General features: G+C 50.9%; 1 protein-coding gene across 1 annotated transcript in view; it reads right to left on the bottom strand.

The window, feature by feature from the left end:
• Positions 1 to 621: 621 nt before the first annotated feature.
• MBP (myelin basic protein) overlaps positions 622 to 19,970 on the bottom strand; it is an 80,343-nt gene continuing 60,994 nt past the window's right edge. Inside the window, exons 6-10 of the mRNA XM_028139327.2 lie at positions 12,145 to 12,252; positions 10,171 to 10,206; positions 9,751 to 9,783; positions 6,179 to 6,298; positions 622 to 2,212 (exon numbers count right to left, since the gene is read on the bottom strand). Of these exons, the coding sequence (XP_027995128.1) occupies positions 2,168 to 2,212; positions 6,179 to 6,298; positions 9,751 to 9,783; positions 10,171 to 10,206; positions 12,145 to 12,252 (342 nt within the window). The 3' untranslated portion in view covers positions 622 to 2,167. The remainder of the gene's footprint in view (positions 2,213 to 6,178; positions 6,299 to 9,750; positions 9,784 to 10,170; positions 10,207 to 12,144; positions 12,253 to 19,970) is intronic.

The following is a 19,970-nucleotide window of genomic DNA, read 5'->3' on the forward strand; positions in this document are numbered from 1 at the left end:
TTTTGAAAGAGAATTCTTGTACAAAATCAACTATAAACAAACATTCCCAAAATCACTTGTCAATGTCTCTGCAAGATAAAATGTGGCAAAAAGTAATTTGTCAGAGATTCCTTACTTCACATGAGCAGGGTGCTCACTGGTAAATGCATGTAAAAGATGTTTTAGCCAGGCCGGCATGGCTCCGTGGTTGAGCATCGATCTATGAAGCAGGAGGTCATGGTTCGATTCCTGGTCAGGGCACATGTCCGGGTCGCGGGCTCAATCTCCAGTAGAGGGCATGCAGCCGATCAATGATTCTCTCTCATCATCTGATGTTTCTATCTCTCTCCCTCTCCCTCTCCCTTCCTTCCTCTGAAATCAGTAAAAATATAATTTTTAAAAGTTGGTTTAAAGGTAACTTGAAGATTCTCTTTGTGGTAAATCAGAGAACCGACGCCTCCACAGTGACCCATCCCACCTTCTCTCGTCAATGTGTGAGCCATGCGATGACATCGCACCTGCTAGAGGTGCTGGCGTGCTGTGTGCTGTGACCACAGGTCTGTCCCCGCGTTTGCTCGGATGTGATGATGGCCGCATGTGGGCTCACGTTTCACAGACGCAAATAAGAGACCCTGTGCGAGTATCATTAAAAGTTTATTTATGTCACTATTCAAGAACAGTGTGTTCTCCCCGTGACAGCCATGGCTGCTGACACGGGTCATCTGCGTGGGGCTCACACCAACATCAGCTCACGCAGACCACTCGGAGTGAGCAATTTGGAGGTTTTGTTTACCAAAGTTTTTTTTTGTTTGTTTTTTGTTTTTGGGTTTTTTTTTGTTACCCTCTCATCACTGAGGCTATGAGTTAATAGACATTATATAAACCCACACTCAACATTCAGGATTAGATGGAATTAGAGGGGCCTTGCGGAGGCCACTCATCTTCATTCTACAGGAGAAGGAGGCTGCGGGGGGTCTGGAGGGAAGGCTGAGAAGAGGCACTAAAACTCAAAAGGCACAATCAGTACGTTATGGAGGGGCAGGGGGTGTTCGCTCACATTAGAAGGGTACTGTGCAGAGGACAGCTTTTCTAGCCTCAGTAGCCAGGCCCAGCCATAGGTCAGGGTCAGGATCAGGGTCAGGGGCAAGATCAGGGTTAGGGGCAGGGGCAGGATTAAGTTCAGGGTCAGAGGCAGGGGCAGGGGTAGGGGCAGGGGTAGGGGTAGGTTCATGGTGATCAGGGGTGGGCCCTACTAAGCCTAGTCACGCAACACATTCACTCCCAGGATGCAAGCACACGGAGGGTTATTCTTCCACAAGGTTAGTGTTTGCAATGTGCACTGCCATGCTGAGCATGCCACCTGTCACGGTTGGCTTTCCAGTGACCAGGGTGACACTGTGCGGCCACCCCAAAATCTCCTACAGTCCACTTTCTCTGTGCGGGTCTCCCCGAGCTCTCAGCCGGGCTCTGGTGACGAAACAGGGCTCTGGAGGGGCCACTCTGGCCCCCGCTATGTCCTCGCCTGTTTCCTGCCCCAGGCTACTGCCCAGCCCTTTTGCCTCCTTCCCCTCTCCATCACACACGAGGTCAGGCCATCTGGCGTGGGAGCAGCCCACAGGGCCTCTGCGCCCACCACTCTGCTCTCTTCCAAGCTGCCCACCGGCATCCACATACCGAAGCTCCCGCGGGGGTGACGCCACTCCTGCTGCCTAGTCCTGTTAGGAGGTGAAGGGGCCTTAGGAGGTGAGACAGGGCAGGGACAGGAACTGGAGGAAGCGTGGCCACAGTCCAACCCCCCGCACGTGTCCGGTGTCACAGCAGTGCCGCCCAGCAGTGCCCGAAGCCGGGGGTGGGTCAGCGTGCAAAGCAAGTCCAAGGACGGAGGGTCAGTGGGACGAGGCCGGGCTCCGGGGCGCCCGGCGCGTCGCTGCGGAATGAGACTCCAGGACACTTTGTCTTCAGACACAGAGTAGGAACAGTTGAACTGGTTTGTGTTTGTGTTGTCCATGCAGCTATGGGCCAGAAACTGCCAGTAGGATGCGGTGTGCCTGACCCGACGGTGCGCACAGGCCAAGGCATTAGCGAGAAGTCGTGTCTAGAACGAGGGGTGGGCTGGATGGGACAGTGTTAAAATCCTAGGGCGGGATTATTAAGAAGCCAGGACAGGATTCGCGAACAGGAGTCAGGCTCAGCGTCTAGCCATGGGCGATCCAGAGCGGCTGTCTCTTCCCCCCTGAGAAAAGGAAGCACAGCGTTAGGTGAGTGCTGGGGCCACGGCCATGCTCCCCTCTCCTGGAAACCACTGGGGGCTCTCAGCCACCGGGTCTGTTGCTAGAAATGAGGACACATAAAGGCGTCTTCGCTCCATCCCTCACCACTCCCTGAACAAGCGCTGAATTTTCAGGGCTTCAGATGAATCACTGGAATTCAGTTCCCAGGATGTTCTTGGCTAGAAATTCAGTTCCAGGTGAAAACGCTCAATGTCTTCATTCGTATGCTCGGAGTGAGCACCTCACTGGTTTTGGCTAGAAATTCCCAGGGTAATGGAGGGAAGTTGTCTGTAAACAGGGACAGGGACTGCCTCACCCCTGGAGTGACACACCAGTTGCTGAACCTCACAGGGTTATGGCGGGGGGCGGGCTTCTCCCTACTCGTCTGCCCCTCATCTGCCTCGCCCAGACTAACCTACAGGCGGGCTGTCAGCAAACTTTGACTTAATGGGGCTTAAAACCAGGAATGGACATGTTTCCTGTACAATTAAACAAATTTGTTTTTGATGTTGGCCTTCACTGAGACGGAGACAGCTGTGCAGGGCCCGCAGCGTGGAGGCGGCTGGGGTGTGGGTGCCCACGCTCTGAGAAGACAATGCAGTTGGTCACGCATGTCATTGAGATGGACACGGGAGAAACTCGCTACGTTTGCATCCAAATTTTGGTCTCTTCCTCCTCGGGATTCCCCTTTTCCTTAAGTTTCAACTGAAAAAATCAGTCTCTCAAAACAAAGACTTCCTTTAGAGTGAGCCCCAGGAAGCAAGATATACACGGAATATGCTGTTTCCCAGATAGTGAGCACGGACCCGATGCGGTCTAGTCTAATTCTGTGTTCCCCACGTGTGGCCCGCAGGCGGGCCTCGGGCAGTGTCTGGAGCAGCGCCCAGGTGGCCGGCCTCAGGGCTGCAGCCTTCCTGCGGGAGCCGTGAACCTCGTCCTCAGGGCCCTCAGACCTGCCCTCGGGGAAGTCTGAAGAGCCTCGCCTTTTTCTGAATTTCCAAGAGGTTAACCCCAGGGCGCCTGTAGAGTGTGATTCATTCCCGACCAAAGCAGAACCACTACTTATACAACAAAGCACACGTGTGCTGGAATGGGTTCTGTTCCGACATCCTTTGCGAGGCAGCTGAAGTGAGGCTCCATTTACCCTCTGGATGGCTCCTGTTCAGATGAAGGCTGGTGGGCTTCCTGGTTTGATGTTCTGTTCGTGTACCTATGATGTACTGAGTACCTACCATGAGCCAAATCCGTTTCATCTGTTCTCTTATGAACGAGAAAGCCCAGCCCAGAGGTAGCTTTCACAGCCCCATGTTATGTGGGAGCTGCAGCTCAGAGTGGGGAGGCCACTTCCCAGAGTCACTCAGCCCGTAAGGGGAGCTCTGGCGCTCCGCCTCCCGCTTCCCTCTGTCCTGTTTGTACCACTTTCACCCCTCTGCCTAAGGCACTGGTCTGCTTCCGGCGAGGTCAGACTGATTTGTATTTTAGGGCAGGGACAGAACAGAGGCCGCGGCAAAGTCACAGCTCTCCACTCTTACACCTCACGGCTGTTGGGACTCGCTCTGGGTAGGAACAGGTGCCAGCTCAGGTGTGTGGAAATGAGAAACTCCTGCACATTTCGGGGTGGCTCTCTGCCCGGTTTCCAACCATCAGCCCCAGATAGCCGAATCCGGGCCCCTCCTCCCACTTTTTCCTCTCACCACTGATTTTCTATGGTGAACGAGGAGGAGGGAGAAAAGACAGGGGACACGCTACTACCTTAAATACTGTCAAATCCTACCATTTCCACTCATCTGCCTTGAGGCCTCTCATCTCTGGGGGATTTTTAAAATCTGTTTTAACTGCTCCATGTTGAACATTCAGCCCCCATGTGGTCAGAGTAGCACAGCGCTTATTTTTTATGTAGTAAAATTGAATTAAAACCATATTAATTGAAATTTGTTTTAATTTGATAAATGGAAGCTTCCCTTGAACTGTGTAGAAATTTTAGAATTTCTAAACCACTGCCTATAAGAAGAATTTTAGGAAAACATGGGCCCTCATTAGGAACAAATGGGTTCCATACCCAATAACTGTGGGAGGTATAAATGGGTGTTTCCTCAACAGAGTCCCTGCTCATCGTGCCCTCCCCTCACTGGTTGGTCATCACTCATAAGTGATTCATAGACACTAAGCTGGTTAGCGCAGTAACTAGTTCCCCAGAACAGGGCAACCTGCACTTCTGGGACAAGAAGGAGATTGTTACAACCGCAAAAGCTGGGTTCCTCCCCGGGAGCCTCGGGCGCAGGGAGTCATGGGGCAGCCCAGAAAGGGTCCCGGCACCGCAGGCCATCCCATCGGTGTGACCTCCGGCGGCTCTGGGCCACAGGGGGGAACATGGCTGTGCTGAGTGCAGGGCTGGGTTTGGACCCAACACTCTGGTAGGTCCAATCTGCCCGTCTCTGCCACATTTCAGAATTGAGGTGACTGGGTCATGACAGCCTCCATCTGGGGTGGCATTCACTTCCTTCCTCGTAGTTACTCCGAGGAGTGGATCTGCCTACATTTTCCCTGACATCAAACCAGTTAGCAGCTCGGCTACTCACCACTCAGTTCATGTTTTTAAGGCTTTCTCTGAACAGCTGTGACTTTCCTAAAAGGCAGCGCCTGCTCTGTCCACACCACCTGTGTGCCCAGCACCACCGGGTCTGGAGGCATGGGCTCCGCACGGGTCTCCCGACCCCGGACACACCACACGCATGACTCATACTGAGTTAAAGGGCAGATCGGCAAATCAAAGGGTATTTGGATTACAGACCAAGTTATTCCACCAAATTGCAAACTCTTGATGTTTTAACGAACCAGTTAAAGGGTCAGAGACCTCCCCCAGTGGGGATTTGGGCTGCAGGGCCCTGTGCTCTGTTGGCAGAGGTGAGCCTGACCCGGTGTCTCCTGGAGCTCACAGGGAGCAGGGTCCTGCCCTTCGGCTGTCACCTGCTCGCCCGGCCTTCTCTGGCCATCCTCCCGGAACGGTAACCACCTTGGACACAGAGGCACACGCCACCCTCATCACCCTCAGCCCTTTCCTGCCAGTGGTCACAGGAAATGGACATGTATTTTGTCCATTTTCTGTGAGCACCTTTAAGTCGGTCCCTTCCCAAGGCCCTTGTATGACCGGCCTGCAGGCGGAGCCTGTCCGCAGGGCTGCTTCTCAGGGCCCAGCATCGTGACCTTCCCCAGCACGAGGGGGTCAGCGCCAGGGACCCTCTGTGACCTCCACAGGCCGTGAAGGCGTCTGGGAAGGAGCGAGGCCTCGGCCCCTCGGACACCGAGAGTGGGTCCAGGTTAAGGCCTAGACGGGGGAAATGACCCCTCGAGACCTGCACCGCAGCCTTTGCTGCCCAGATGGACATCCTGAGAGCTCGGGTGTCTGAGCACGGTTGTCGCTATGATTAGCAATGACATCAGCTGCCATCCCTGCGAGTGACCTGCAGGCACCTGTGACCACATTGTTCTCATCACCTCTTACTGTCACAGCGCTTTCCCCACATGCCCCCGTTCACAGAGCAGGAAACCGAGGCTCCGAGGTCGCAGGCCATGGGCTCTTGGGCAACAAATATGGGCCTGGGTCTGTGGGACTCCAGTGTCATAACCAACGGAACATACGGGCTGTGGTTTCCGGGGTCTCTCACCTGGTCCAACCATCCCCACCCCATCCTGCTCAATTCCTGGGAGGCGAAGATGCTGCGGCCTCAGGCGCCCCCTGGCTTCCAGGTGGGTCGGCACCCACAGACTCCCCCAGCTCAGCTGTGGCCTGTGGCCCATCTAGTTCTCAAGCCCTAGGGGCCTGGCCTTGCCGGTTCACTGCTCACTGAGACGCCTGAGGAAAGGAGTGAGGAGGCTGGACGGCCGCCGCACCCGCCCAGCGTGTCCCGGGACAAGGGTGGCTGCGTTACCAGTTTGAAGAATTTGGAAAGCGTGCTCTGGGTGTCCTGGCCCTTCAGTCCCTTGTGAGCAGATTTGTAGTCGGCAGCTCTGCTCCCGTAGCCAAATCCAGGCTTCTGCCCCTCGGCTCCCTGCAAGAGAGGAGCACAGCTCTGGTCAGAGCCAGGCCCAGAGGCCCTGCCGAGCGGCCTCAGTGACCCGAGGGCGCAGTGCCCTCCACTCGCGTGTCTCAGCGCCGGCCTGGCCTGGGCCAGGGCTCTGTTATGAGATGCCTGAATGCTTTCATTTGAAAGATCGAGGCCTTTTCTACACCAGCGGCCTCCCTGCTTCTCGCTGCCTGGTCCTCAAGAGAAGGTCAGCAGATGTCATAGGACAAGGTGGAGAACCTTTGCCCACACGGGGCTGGAGGTAGGGGACCCAGAGTGGCCGTTCCTCAGAGGGGCCTGGAGGAGGCCGACGCTGAGTCTGGGGATGTGTCTGGGTTGTTTGCAAGGACCGTGCTCACATTCACTCCGTCTCCTAGAGATCTCAGGCAGGCGGCTTGGGATGAGGTGAGATCCCCGGCCCACACCTTTCTAATGTGTGAGGACGAGACTCTTGCTCTCTGGTCCAGAGGAGCCTCTCCCACCGTGCCAGGAACCATGGCACAGAGTCCTGAGGGTGAGCGTGCAGACCTGGGCCCCGGGCCCCTGCACTGGTGCCATGGAGGGAAGGGGCAGGTCTGGGCAGGTGAGCCACGTGCCTGCATTGTGCACCAGGGCTCAGCCCGGCAGCCTGTTCCCCTGCTCCCTAGCTGTGTGACCTAGGGCAAGTGTGGGAACCTCTCTGAGCTTCAGCTTCCTCCTCTATAAAATGCAGATGAGAACAGCCGCTTCCTCGCCGGTTGCTGTGAGGATCCATGAGTTAATGGATGCCCTGCTCTGGGAACAAAGCTCTGAACTTGCCATCCTCATGTGGGGAGAGCCTCCATCTCTGCCTCCTCCCTCCGCCCAGCAGCCCGCCCTCCCTCCAGGGCCTGGAGACAATTTCCTCTGTGGGCTGAAGCCATGGCAAATGATAGTAGAAATATGAGAAAGTCTGTGTCCCCAGTCTTTTCTCAAATGCATCAGTTTCCCTGGGATGTTCCACATGAGAAAGAAACGGGACAGACTGCGGTGTGGACACACGCATGTGAGCATTCGGAGTGAGGTGTCCCAGACATAGGGACGATGCTCACAGGAGGCGACCCCAGCTGCCCACATCCCAGGGTAAGTCTCTACTCCATGGACAGGGTCTGAGGTTTCCCTTTGTTTGGCCAACAAGAAATAGGAGGCCGCCTATGTTTCTCTCCAAAGAATTCTAGGAAACAAAATGGAACCATCTCTTGATCGAGACCCCCAAATCCTTCCCCTCAGCCTACAGTCCCTTACAATCTCATAAGTGTTTGAGGGCTGGGGGCCTCGGGAACCACCTCACCCACCCAGTTATGTAAGAGGTGCTGGAGCTAAGCTCTGAAGGCTCAGGTTCCTCCAGGTCACCTCTGTCACTCGACTGGGCAGGACTGAGCCACCTGTCCAGGGTCCCACCACACAAGCTGCGTCTGCACTGTCCTTCTCACTCAGCCGCGGCCGGAGAACGGACACTGGACATCGGGTCTGAGGCTCATGTGAAGATCCATTTCAAGGTCATCGAGTGGAGCAAGGACAGGGGAGTGAGGCAGAGAGGTCTGAGCCGCCTGCTAGAGAAATGCCAGCGCTGCCCTTGAGTCCCGGAGGCGTCCACAGACACGCTCTCCAGGACGGCACCCAGAGGGGCGGGTGACAGCGAGGGGCAGCTGCGCCACAGACAGAGAGCCGCACTTCCCCACCCGGACGCAAACTCAGCCTGTCTTGCTCTCCTGTTTTTCTCCAAAAATAAAGAGCTTCTGAGAACTAAATCCAAGGATTGGTTTTCGGATTAATAATGTACTTGACTTTTCCTCCTTTCAGATTCATGGTCATTTGTAGCTTTGAACGACCTAGCATTTATCAGAAAGCACACAGAGTGGTTTAGCAGGGCTGAGAACTCCCCCGAGGAAGGCAGTCTGAGCTGTTGGAAACAGATAGGCAGGCAACGGAAGGCAGGGGAGGAGTCTGCTTGGGGGAAAAGAGAAACTTAACACACATTAACAGGAAGAGACATGAAGGGAGGGAGGAGTGCAAAGGCCTTTCTGGTTAACAGCAGGTCGAGGTGGCCTGGAGGTGCTGCTGGGAAGAAGGGCTGGGGCCCAGCCTCCAACACCTGCAGGGGGACTTTGCGTAAAGCCCGGAGTCGGCGCCTGCAAAGCTAAGAGGCAGAGCACGCGGTTACCAACACAAGGTTTCTGGGTCAAAAGTGGGTTTCATTCTTCAGTCTCATCTCTATCTCCTCCTGGCACAGAAAGCCAACAATTAATTGTTGGCGAATGCTAGCCCAGGGCCATTTATTTCTACGTTATTGTTACCTGTTTGCAAAGTCATTGGGTCAGGAGAAGTCTCAAGTATATTTATGTAAAATTGCAGCAAATACATCAGTTCATAATTCAATGTCATAATGTGTTGGAAATCGGGGGCTTTATGAAATCTTTTCTCTACCTTTTCTCTGCAGGCGTCTCCCCTCCCTCCAGTCCTCTCTCCCTTTCTCTTTTTTCTTCCCTTTTTTAAAATTTTTAATCTTCTCTCATTCATTTGTATGATGCTTATTTATTGAGCATCTTGTATATGTGGCCTGTACTAGAGATTAAGGATATTGTGTTCCCAAGACACACCCTATCCCTGGCCTAGAGGTTATTCTGAAAATTGTAATTTTTATAAAGAAAGAGCAATACTTAATATTTACCAGTAACAAAAGACTATACATTGGGTTAGAATATTTTAAGTTGGTTCAGATGCCAAATTTCACTAATATCTAAAAAGTGAACAAATTGCCTCTTTAAGGTCTTCATTAAAAAATTGTTCTGTGTTCAAGAGTCTAAAATTCCTGAGAAGGTTTTCCTGGATGGCTTGATATCAAAGCTGTAGTTATTACTAACACACACACAAAACCCAATGTTTTGGGTGAGTTAGGTCATTATAACTCTGCATGTCCCCTACTGGGGATCAAGCCCACAACCTAGGCATGTGCCCTTAACCAGAATCAAACATGGGACCCTTCAGTCCGCAGGCTGATGCTCTATCCACTGAGCCAAAACAGCTAGGGCCATTTTTCCTCATTGAAAAGTCACCATCTGGGGGTAGGCTGGCCATGTAGATGGTGCGTCAGCCGCAGGCCCGCACTGCAGTGGTGCTTCCTTGTGGGAGCCCCACGGGACTTGTGGGGGCCTGTGGGAGGAGGGTTGTTGGCCCTGGGGTGCCTGTCACCGGTGGGAGGAAGCAGGGATATGATCTATGCACAAGGGGGATTGGCTGCTGCAACAGCTGCTCATTTCCCCTCAAGGAGAATGCATCCCGGGTCCTGGGGACAAGCTGGGCTGCGAGGAAAGGAAGGGGGAGTGACTGTTAGGCAACTGAAACTGAGCAGAACAGACTCCCAGTGGCTGTGAGGACTGGGAGAGGAGAAGCCGCACGCACATGCGATTGTCACCTACCCAGCTGAATCTGCTGAGGGACTTTCCTCGCCCCTGGATGAGGAAAGAAAGAAATAATGACATTGTGATCAGTGCAGGAAAAAGTCCTTTTAATAGAGAAGAAACACAATCACAGCAGCCTATGCTGAGACTGTGCACGTGTCCCGGCCAAGGGGGTGGCAGTGGCCTCCTGGAGCTTCCAGGGAGGGTTTAGGATAAGGGTTCGGAGGGAAAGTGAGTGGGGATTGATTAGCACTGTCTGCATGGTTGTCGGAGGAGCAGACGTCATGCATCTCAGCCTGTCTACTTGGGACCCACTTGGCAAAACTATGACATCAAGTCAGGTAGCCATGAGCTCAACTCTCTCTTTGGTACATTTAGGGATTTCAGGGGAGGTCTGTAAGTAAAGTGATGACTAATGAAGATATTCAGAGGTCTTACCTTTCCTTGTGACGGAGGAGGTGTGCGAGGCGTCACCTGCAAAGACACAGGGATGGTGAGCGGCGGTGGGGTCCCTCCTGCAGAGTGGCCCTGACCCTGTTTGTGAGACTCCTGTGTTGTTGGGAGTAGTAGCCCATGTCTGCTGACAGTGTCCACGACCTATTAGGTGAGGGCCATCCCTCTGCCCGGCTCCCCGTTTCTGTCCTGAGTGAGAAGTACTGCAGAGCTGGGAGTTTGAAAATATCCAGAGCTATTCAGATCTTCCAGGAGTCTCTGAAGGCATCTGAGAGAACTGAAAACGGACCAACAGGCTCTAAACCAGCAAACGGACTCGCCTTGGCATGTGTTCCTGTGCACACTCTGGGCACACTGACCGTGAACGTCACCGCCACCCCTATCAGGGTTAGGAAGTAAGTATCCCCTGATATGCAGGAGTTCTGAAGGAACGCCACCTGGTCTGTGACTTCGAAAACTCATCAGCGTGGAAAGTATCATTTAAAAATGTTAGCCGCACAGAAAGTTTACAATTAGAAGACTGCGGCTTTGCTTTTGTTTCTAAGACTTATTTATTTATTTATTTTTAGCAGTTTTAGGTTTCAAGAAAAAATGCACAGAAATTACAGAGTTCCCATGGGCCCTCTCTGGTTTCCCTATTACCATCTTGCCTGAGTGGGTTCCTTAGTTCTCCCCGTGAACCAATACTGTACCGATTACTAACAAGTTCATCGTTTACATGGGTTTTACTGTGTCGTACATGCTAAGGAATGTGATAAAGGTATGAAGTGTGTCCACCATCACATCACATCACATCACACACATCACATCACATCACATCACATCACACAGAGTAGTTTCACTGCCCTGAAAATGCCCTATGCTCCACTCGTTCATTCCTCCATCCAACCCCTGGCAACCACTCATCTTTTCACTGTTTCCATAGTTTTGCAGAACCTGTGTTTTTTGACTAAGCCTTCACAGTAAGTTAGTTTCAAAAGGAGTGAGCTCTTTGGTAAAATAAAAGTTCACTGGGACCTTGGTGCCAGGTGCTAAGGCTGAGCTCCACCCCGAGGAGGATGGAAGTTTCATCTGGAGAAATGCTCATGCCCCTTGTGGATTAGAGCTGAGTCATGTGGGATATACTCACACCCTTAAGGATTAGAGCTGAGTCATTTAGGATACACCCATACCCTAAATGGCTGAAAGCTGAGTCATCTAGGATATACTTATACCAGATGAAGATATACTTATACCCTCTAAAGATTAGAGCTGACTCATCTGGGATACACCCACACCCCTAATGCATTAGAACAAGTCATCTGGGATATACTCACATTCCTAATAGATTAGAGATGAGTCATTTAACATATACTCATATCCCTAATGGATTAGAGCTGAGTCATCTGGGATATACTCACATCCCTAATGGATTAGAGCTGAGTCATCTGGGATATACTCACATCCCTAATAGATTAGAGATGAGTCATTTAACATATACTCATATCCCTAATGGATTAGAGCTGAGTCATCTGGGATATACTCACATCCCTAATGGATTAGAGCTGAGTCATCTGGGATATACTCACATCCCTAATGGATTAGAGCTGAGTCATCTGGGATATACTCACATCCCTAATGGATTAGAGCTGAGTCATCTGGGATATACTCACATCCCTAATGGATTAGAGCTGAGTCATCTGGGATATACTCACATCCCCAATGGATTAGAGCGGAGTCATCTGGGATATATCCACACCCCTAATGGGTTAGGAGCTGAGTCCTATGGGATACACCCACACCCTTAATGGGTTAGGAGCTGAGTCATCTGGGATACACCCACACCCCTAATGGGTTAGGAGCTGAGTCATCTGGGATACACCCACATCCCTAATGGATTAGAGCTGAGTCCTATGGATATACCCACACCCCTGTGGTCAGTGCTCCCCTCAGCTCTACTCACAGTGGAAGAGCACTCACAAGGTTTTTGAAGAAGTGGACTACGCGGTTCTCATCTTGGGGCCGGCCGTGCTGTGACTTCTGGGGCAGGGAGCCGTAGTGGGTGGTTCTGGCTGCGTGGTGTGCATCCTGAAAGACAGAGCACAGTGACCTCAGGGCAGGCCGCACCCTCTGTTCCATCCCTCTGACTCCTGGCTGCATCAGGACCACTGGAATCAGGACTTCGTGCTGGGAAGCTGCTGAAGCCGCCCAGCCATGCCTGTGGTGGGGAGGGGACTCGCGCAGGACCTCTGCTGTGAGACTCCCTGAGCTGGGAGCTCTTCCCACCATGGAGTCCACGTCTGGGCCCCCAAAGTCAGCTAAGCACGGGCAAGGGGCCATGAAGGCCACTGAAGGGTGATGCCATCTAAGACCGGCCAGGTAGCCAAAGCTCAAACGGAAACCATCATTTCCTCAAGCTCCTGGTTTGGACAAATACTCAGGAATTACACACAAAACCACGGCAACAGCAAAGACATGCCCGGTCAGTGGCTTTGGGGGTCGCATCACGTGGACCAGCCTGTTTCTCAAAATCAGTGACTCAGGCCACAGCGGCACTGAGTCCGCCCAATTTGGGAAGACAGTCTGTGGGCCCGCACTCCGGCATCCTTCACCTGTGTGCGCCTCCCCAGCTGTGGGTCTCCCGCATCACACCCTGGGGTCTGAGACCCTGCTGTCTCCCAGGCTCCCCCCTGCTCGGCTTCCTGATCACTCAGCTCTCAGCTCGCAGACTCCCAGGTTTTCCTCACCACAATCCTTGCACTCACCCCTCGCCCACCAGCAGGACACCTCTGCAAGGTGGCTCTCCCCTCTCCCTCCCTCCTCTGATCAACCACATGCAGCCTCTTTTTCCTGGTCTGCAGAGCCCTCCGAGCCCGAGGCCCTGGGAGTGTCCGGTTTTCTCTGCTTTCTGTCTTAGCCCTGAGGGGACTGGCCACCTCGCTGGCCTCTGAACAAGGGGTCCGTGCGCAGGCCCAGCCTCCTGTGCGATGCTGGCTCGCTCGGCTCCGCTGTGACTGTCGGGTCCCTGCCACACGCTTCAACTGCAAAGTCGCTCCTTGCCCTGTCCTCCTGGAGCCCAGGCTTCACACTGATGGCCTTGCATCGTCCCTGTCGCCCTTCCCAGCCATTCTCCCCACGGTGGTCAGAAGAGGCTCGGAAACAGCCCCTTCCTCATGTCCAGTGGCCCACCAGTGCTGGCCCACGGAGAGCACTTCTGAACAGGAGCCCCTCTGCCCACAGCGCCCCCTCTTTGCTGGGCATCTGCCCCTCCCTGGACTGTGCCACTCAGCTACAAAACTAGGCCATGTGTCCATGCGCACAGCCTCTGCGCAGGGCTTCCTGCAGCCTGCAGTCCTGGGCCTCTGTCGCAGCCCCTCTTCAAGGTAGGCTTTCTCCATCTCAGCAGCCTGCTCGGTTCTGGGATCTGTCAGCTTACCCATCCCTACCCTCAGACTGGAGCACTGGCCACGTGACGGGCTGGGCTCCTCTCCCCACCCACCCCAGGCTTCGTACTTCCTGCTCCTAGGACCCACAGGGCGCCGAGTTATGCTGTGGGCAGAAGCAGATGCTAGGGTGTTTGAACACAATGTTGTCTGCAGCAGGCGAAACAGCCAGTCCTTCTTATTCTTCTGATGTTGCAAGAACCTAAGTAATCTGGTCCCCTCAAGTTATCTTGCCTCTACCCAGTGCCTTTCTGAACTCACTGACTAGTCCGAATAATTATGTCAATAAAAGAATGGGTGTAAACTTAAGAATAAAAAAACAAAAACAAAAAAAACACCCAAAACAAAATAAAACAAAACCCAGACAAGCCAGGAAACTGTTTAAATTGCTTACTTTAAGACAAACATTTTTAAATGTCTAATTTGCCTGGTGAAGTTATTTATTAGATACCATCCTAATGGCTTGCAATAATTAAAAGAGCTTAAAATTTAGTACAACTTACTTGTCACTCGTACATGTACCATTTTCTGCACACTGTGTACCGCATTTTGAGTTATAGAAGCATCATCTAGCTTTAATTTAGTTTAGTGATTAATCTAAATAATGTCTTAAACTTTGCATACAGGTTTTTTTTTTTTAAAGAAATGAGATGTTCAGTCGTACCACGCAGGTCTCATATCATTAAATTGTATTTGTGCGGTGAGATAGTGAATGAAGTGTTATGTAGATAATAATATTGTTCACATGTGAATTGTGCATGCCTGCTTTGAGTGCTAAAAGAAAAATCTATATTTTTGTGATTTTTATAATGAATATATTGGTCACCAATGGGAAAAGTAACTTCAATCTTCTAAGGACACATGAAGTTGGTAGGTTGCATTGAAATCAGGGGTCGTTCATGTTCATGGGAACGGCCGGCGATGGGTCTCTATGGTGCTCAGCCAGAACTAGCTGTGCAACGAGCATTAACCGCCTGTTGAATGTGCACCGTTCAGATCACTGTTAATCCAGAGTCTAACGTACAAGAGATCATAGGCAAACAGAACGGAGTTCATGGAATTACATGATTCTTTTGCTGTCTATGGAAGAGTTTCTGAACTAGACTCGGATGGACTTCTGGGCTATAAATGGTCAGTTGCACAGGTAATGTGATGTAGTCACATAGTTGTGATTGTATCATCATATTATAGTTGTAATGGCCTGTTATGTAAAGAACATTTCATCAATCATATTTCCATATGCTAACAGTAAAAACAAAAACAAAAAACACTACCATATATAATAACATCAAAGAAGCAAAATATTAGGTATAACTCTAACAAAACATGTAAAGAATATTTATGCTAAAATACAGAAAATGCTAGTGGAAGAAATCAAAGATGACCTCAATAAATGGAGAGACATACTGTTGTCAAGGTTGACACAATGAAGATGTCAGTTCTCCCCAAGTTGATCTACAGATTTAATGCATTTCCAATCAAAATCCCAGCAAGGTTTTGTTTAGACATCTACAAACTGGTTCTAAAACCATAAGGAAATGCAGGAAAAAGCACTACCAAAACATTACCATACAACTGTAAAAAAGAGTAAAGTTAGAGAAATTCCACCACTTGATTTTAAGATTTCCTGTGTCTATAGTCATCAAGCAGGTGGTGTTGGAAGAGGGACAGACATACAGATCATGGAACACACTAGGGTCTAGAAATAGACCCACACACATACGATCAGTCCATTTTTGACAAAGGCACAAAGTCAATTCAACATAGAAAGAATAGTCTTAGTCTTTTCAACAAATGGTATTGGAACAAATGGACATCCGTATTTTTAAAAATTGACCTCAACCCAAAGTCACACACCTCATACAAAAATTAACTCAAAATAGATCACCGAGCTCTATCTACAATGTAAAACCATAAAACTTTAGAAGAAAACAATAGGAGAAAATCTTCGTGACCTGGGTGTAGGCATCAAGTTCTTAGATCTTACACCAAAAACACGACTCATAAAAGAAAAAAAATTGGTACATAGGACTTGATCAAAATTTAAATGTCTGTTTTGCAAGACACTATTAAGAAAATGAATAGAAAAGCTACAGGACAAGATAAAATATTTATAAATAACATATATGACAAATGACTTAACACCAAAATATGCGAAGAACAAATGTGGTAAAAAACACAACCCAGTTATAAAATGGACAAAACACTTAATCAGTGAAGATGGGCAGAAAGCAAATAACCACATGGAAAGATGCTCATCATTATTCATTAGGAAGATGAACATCAAAACCACGAAGAGATGCCACTGCACACCTATTAGAAAGGCTAAAATACAAAATATGGACAAATAAAATCTAAAAGTTTGTAGAGGAAACGCTGCCACCTATATTCTTGTTTACTTGTTAGACCTGGTTCTTGTGCCGCATAGAGGACTGTGTAGGCACCTGGGATTGTGGTCACAGCATGCATACATGTGGCCCTGCTGTGTCACTTTTCTTTCTTTCTTTCTTTTTTAATACTCACCCGAGGATATTTTTCCATTGATTTGAGAGAGAGAGAGATATTGATATGAGAGAAACACATTGATTGGTTGCCTCCTGCATGTGCCCTGAACAGGGCCTGGGCTGGGGAGAAGCCTGCAACTGAGGTACGTGCCCTTGAACAGATTCAAACCCTGGACCCTTTGGTCCACAGGCCGACGCTCTATCCACTGAGCAAAACCGGCTAGGGCATCTCTTAGACTCTTCTTACTCAATAGTAAATTCCCATTAATATGGCTTTTCATGATGATTAATGAAACAAGGACTCCTTGATGGCAGATAAATTAACATGACGCTGGAAAGTTTTAAATACCCTGAGAGGCAGGCCAGGGGGTAAAGGACAATCGTTTTATTTCTTTTTAAGGCAAATTGCTTTTTCCATTAGCCTGTTTCATTGCACTGTTTTTGAAAAATCCCTCCTTTTCCCTGCACTTGTGATAACGTCCTTCACCAGCAGGGGGAGCCCGCCTACTGGGTCTGGATGGCTTGCTCCTCTCTCCACATATCAGGAAGGAATTTTAACTGTTTTCCAAGGCGCTGCCAAGCAGAGTTCTTCACTTGGAAGTAATGACAGGAGATTCGTTTCGCCTGACACATCTGAGATCAATGACCATCAGATTGGCAGAGATTCGCTCCTTTGACTAGAGGGCTGCTTTATGAAGACAGAGCAAGATATTTGTACCACCACCAGCATTGGTTTTGGCCAGAGACAAATTGATGGAGTCATTTCCTGTGAGAAGAAAATGCCGGATCTTGTAAAAAAAAAAAAAAAAAAAAAAAAAGATCAATATTTGCTGTGCCTGTGGGTGTGTGTTGAGGGGAATAGTTCTAGCTCTTTTTCTGTTTCTTGTCTGAGAGTGGAATTTAAGCTGAATCCCCATCAGAATGTCAAGGAATGAGTTGCATGGAGTCACGGGGGTCTGGGCATGTCCCCTCTGTGTGCTCAGGGCTCAGGGTCTGGGCTCGGGTCCCCTCACTGCCTCAGCATCCACGTGCTGTCCTCTCTCCTGGGTGGGTGTATTGGGAGGGTGCAGACGAGGAGCCGAGACCATAACAACAAATCATCAGACACATGAGCAAAAACAAAGGCCACTGGGCTGTCAGTACTCACATCACAGACTGCACGCCGGGTGTGGGTGTGGACAACCATCTTTCTGGTCTTTTAAAACCCAAAGTCCAAATCCTGTCTACACTCTTCCCCTGAGAATAAAGCGTGTTCCCAGTGATATGCTGACTCAGTATAGTATTCAATGTCGTTGCGTGTGCTCCAGGCTCCTTCAGGTCACAGGTGCCAACGGAAAGGGCATCTGTTCCTCGACTCTTAGTGAATTCTGTGTGCCTGTTTGGGGGAACCTGGCCCTTCAAGTAGGATGTGGGCCTACTCCAGAGGGCGGTGCTGTCCGCTTCATGTCTCCTGCCAGATGGGGCGGGGCTGAGCCCTGGTGGACACCTCTGCCCGTTCATACATCTGACCCGAGCATTGTCACTGCAGTCACCAAGGTAGCTGTCCCTCACACCAGCTCTGTCCACCTCACGACGCTGCTGCTGTGGGTCGGTCAGCAGGTGCCCAGCGTGTCCCATCAGCGTCTAGCCCTGTGACAGGGACCTGAGCCCGGGGGCCACCTGCAGGTCACCCTACACTGTGATGCGGTCACCAGCGCCACTTCAGAATCACACACTAGGAGGAGGTCTCTCTGTTAACCAGTCTCAAATGGTCCCCATAGTAACGTCCAGTGGCTGAAAGTGGTGACAGTTTTCTTCCTGGCACTTTCTTAATCAAATTCCAGCAATGCGCATCTCTTACCGTGTCCCCAAAGGACACAACGTTAAAAAGGAGTAAGCCCGACCGGTGTGGCTCAGTGGTTGAGCACAGACCCATGAACCAAGAGGTCACTAGTTTGATTCCTGGTCAGAGCACATGCCCAGTTTGTGGGCTTGATCCCCAGTAGGAGGCATGCAAGAGGCAGCTGATGGATGTTTCTCATTGAAGTTTCTATATCTCTATCTCTCTCTCTAAAACCCAATAAAAACATTTTTTTAAAAAAGGAGTAAGAAGTGTTTCTACTCGCTTTCAAGCATGGGGTGTGTATGTTCCTATGTCACCCTCCTGCCCCTATGTTGGGGGGCGGGGGTTGAGTGATGTGCTCACCAGGTGTCCTCACATTCCATCCAGGGCTAGGTCCGTCCTGTTGTTCTGCCAGGCGGGTCTAGTGGGTTCCATGTGTGGCGATAGGCTGGGGCTCCTGGCCTAAAACTCACAGCAGGTGGGGAAACTCACTGGGTGGACACATGGCAGAAGGCAAAGTTAACGGAGAAGAATGGACTTTTTAAAATACTGGGTTCATTTTGCTTATCTTTTTTCGGAGTTTGTGACTTTAGGTTAAGTTTGAAGGTCAGATGAGCTAGAAAGTGCTCGTAGGGTAGAGAAAGTGAGTATATGATGGAGTCGGTTAGACGCCGCAGTTAAAGTCTGGAGAACTGGGAAGGACCACACTAAAGTCTGGAGAACTGGGAAGGACCACACTGGTCCTTCCCTGAGGTGGTTTCACCAGTGGCCTGGGGAGTGAGGGAGGACAGGGATTTGCAATTTGTTTCCCCCCGATTTTGCATCACTCTCAAGGCACGCAGACCCCGGCAGTGAAGCGGTTGGTTGGTTAACCTGTTGGGAACCACAGACTGTAACGGTGTCGGCCTTTTTCTGGACCACGGTGAGCGGGCGGCCCACCCAGAGGCGGACTCAGAATCAACAATATGATTTTTTTCTTATGAAATTGCTAATAAATCCCATATGTTTTTCACATTCTATTCTTGATGTCGAAGAAATGCAGCTCACGGTGAGACGGGTGGACTTTGTGCCCTGTTCTCCTGCGCAAATCTTTGGCCTCTGAAGTCCTTCAGTGGCTCGGAGTCTGGTGGAAGCGATGCGTTCCCTGAAGGACCAGTGGGCTGATCCGCTTCCTGCTTCCTGCAGAACGCCTCCACCTGGCTGCCCACCGTTTCCCGGACAAGGCAGGTGAGAGGGGAACCGCTGCCTCTGTGCCTCTTCGAAGCCCCCGATAGGAAAGGGTCGTGACATCTTTACGTCCCCACGTCACGCGCCCAGGTGCAGGCTAGACGCCAATGAAATAAATACTCTCGAACAGAGCTGGGTTTCGAGGGTCACCAGTTTGGGAATGAGGTGACACGGTCTGCAGGCTGAGCTAGGACATCTCCCTTCAGAGTCCGTCAGACGGGCGCGGCACTGACCTCCAGGTTTCACCCCACGACGCCCTGACATTCCGAGAAGGGGCCGGACGCCGAGGCTCTCCCGCTCCCATTGTTTATCTACATTTTTCTGAGGGAGCGCTTGCACCATTTCTGGTCCAACAGCTGCTGAGCCGTCTCAGGAGAGCTCGGATTGGTTTTGGTGTTTGCTTTTTGGCACGGTGGGCGTCTTGGGGTTTGCAATGTGGAGAACGCTTTCCCGTCTGAGTGACACGTGCAGTTTGCCTGGCTCTCGCCCTTTGCAAGCTTAGAAACGTGCTTGCTGCTGAGTGACTGACTCGAGTGAGTTGAATTACAGCCGTGGCCTTTCATTACTTCGGAGGAAGCCGTGCTGGATTAAAGCCGCGCGGCCTCTTCTCTGTTGCTGGGGAAATCACAGGCGAGCCTTCGATTTAGATGGAAATGTTAGGTACCTGCTGGCTGCTCAGATAACACATTTCTTCTCGGATACCGGCACATGAGGATGTGGGCGGTGTGCCGCTTGCTGGTGGCGGCAGGGGGACCGTCCTTTGCCCCGGGGGTAGCGGGACCAGTTTCCCAGTTGGAGAGTCTGGAGTGC

Source organism: Eptesicus fuscus, chromosome 12, assembly GCF_027574615.1.
Source record: "Eptesicus fuscus isolate TK198812 chromosome 12, DD_ASM_mEF_20220401, whole genome shotgun sequence".
NCBI lineage: Eukaryota > Metazoa > Chordata > Mammalia > Chiroptera > Vespertilionidae > Eptesicus > Eptesicus fuscus.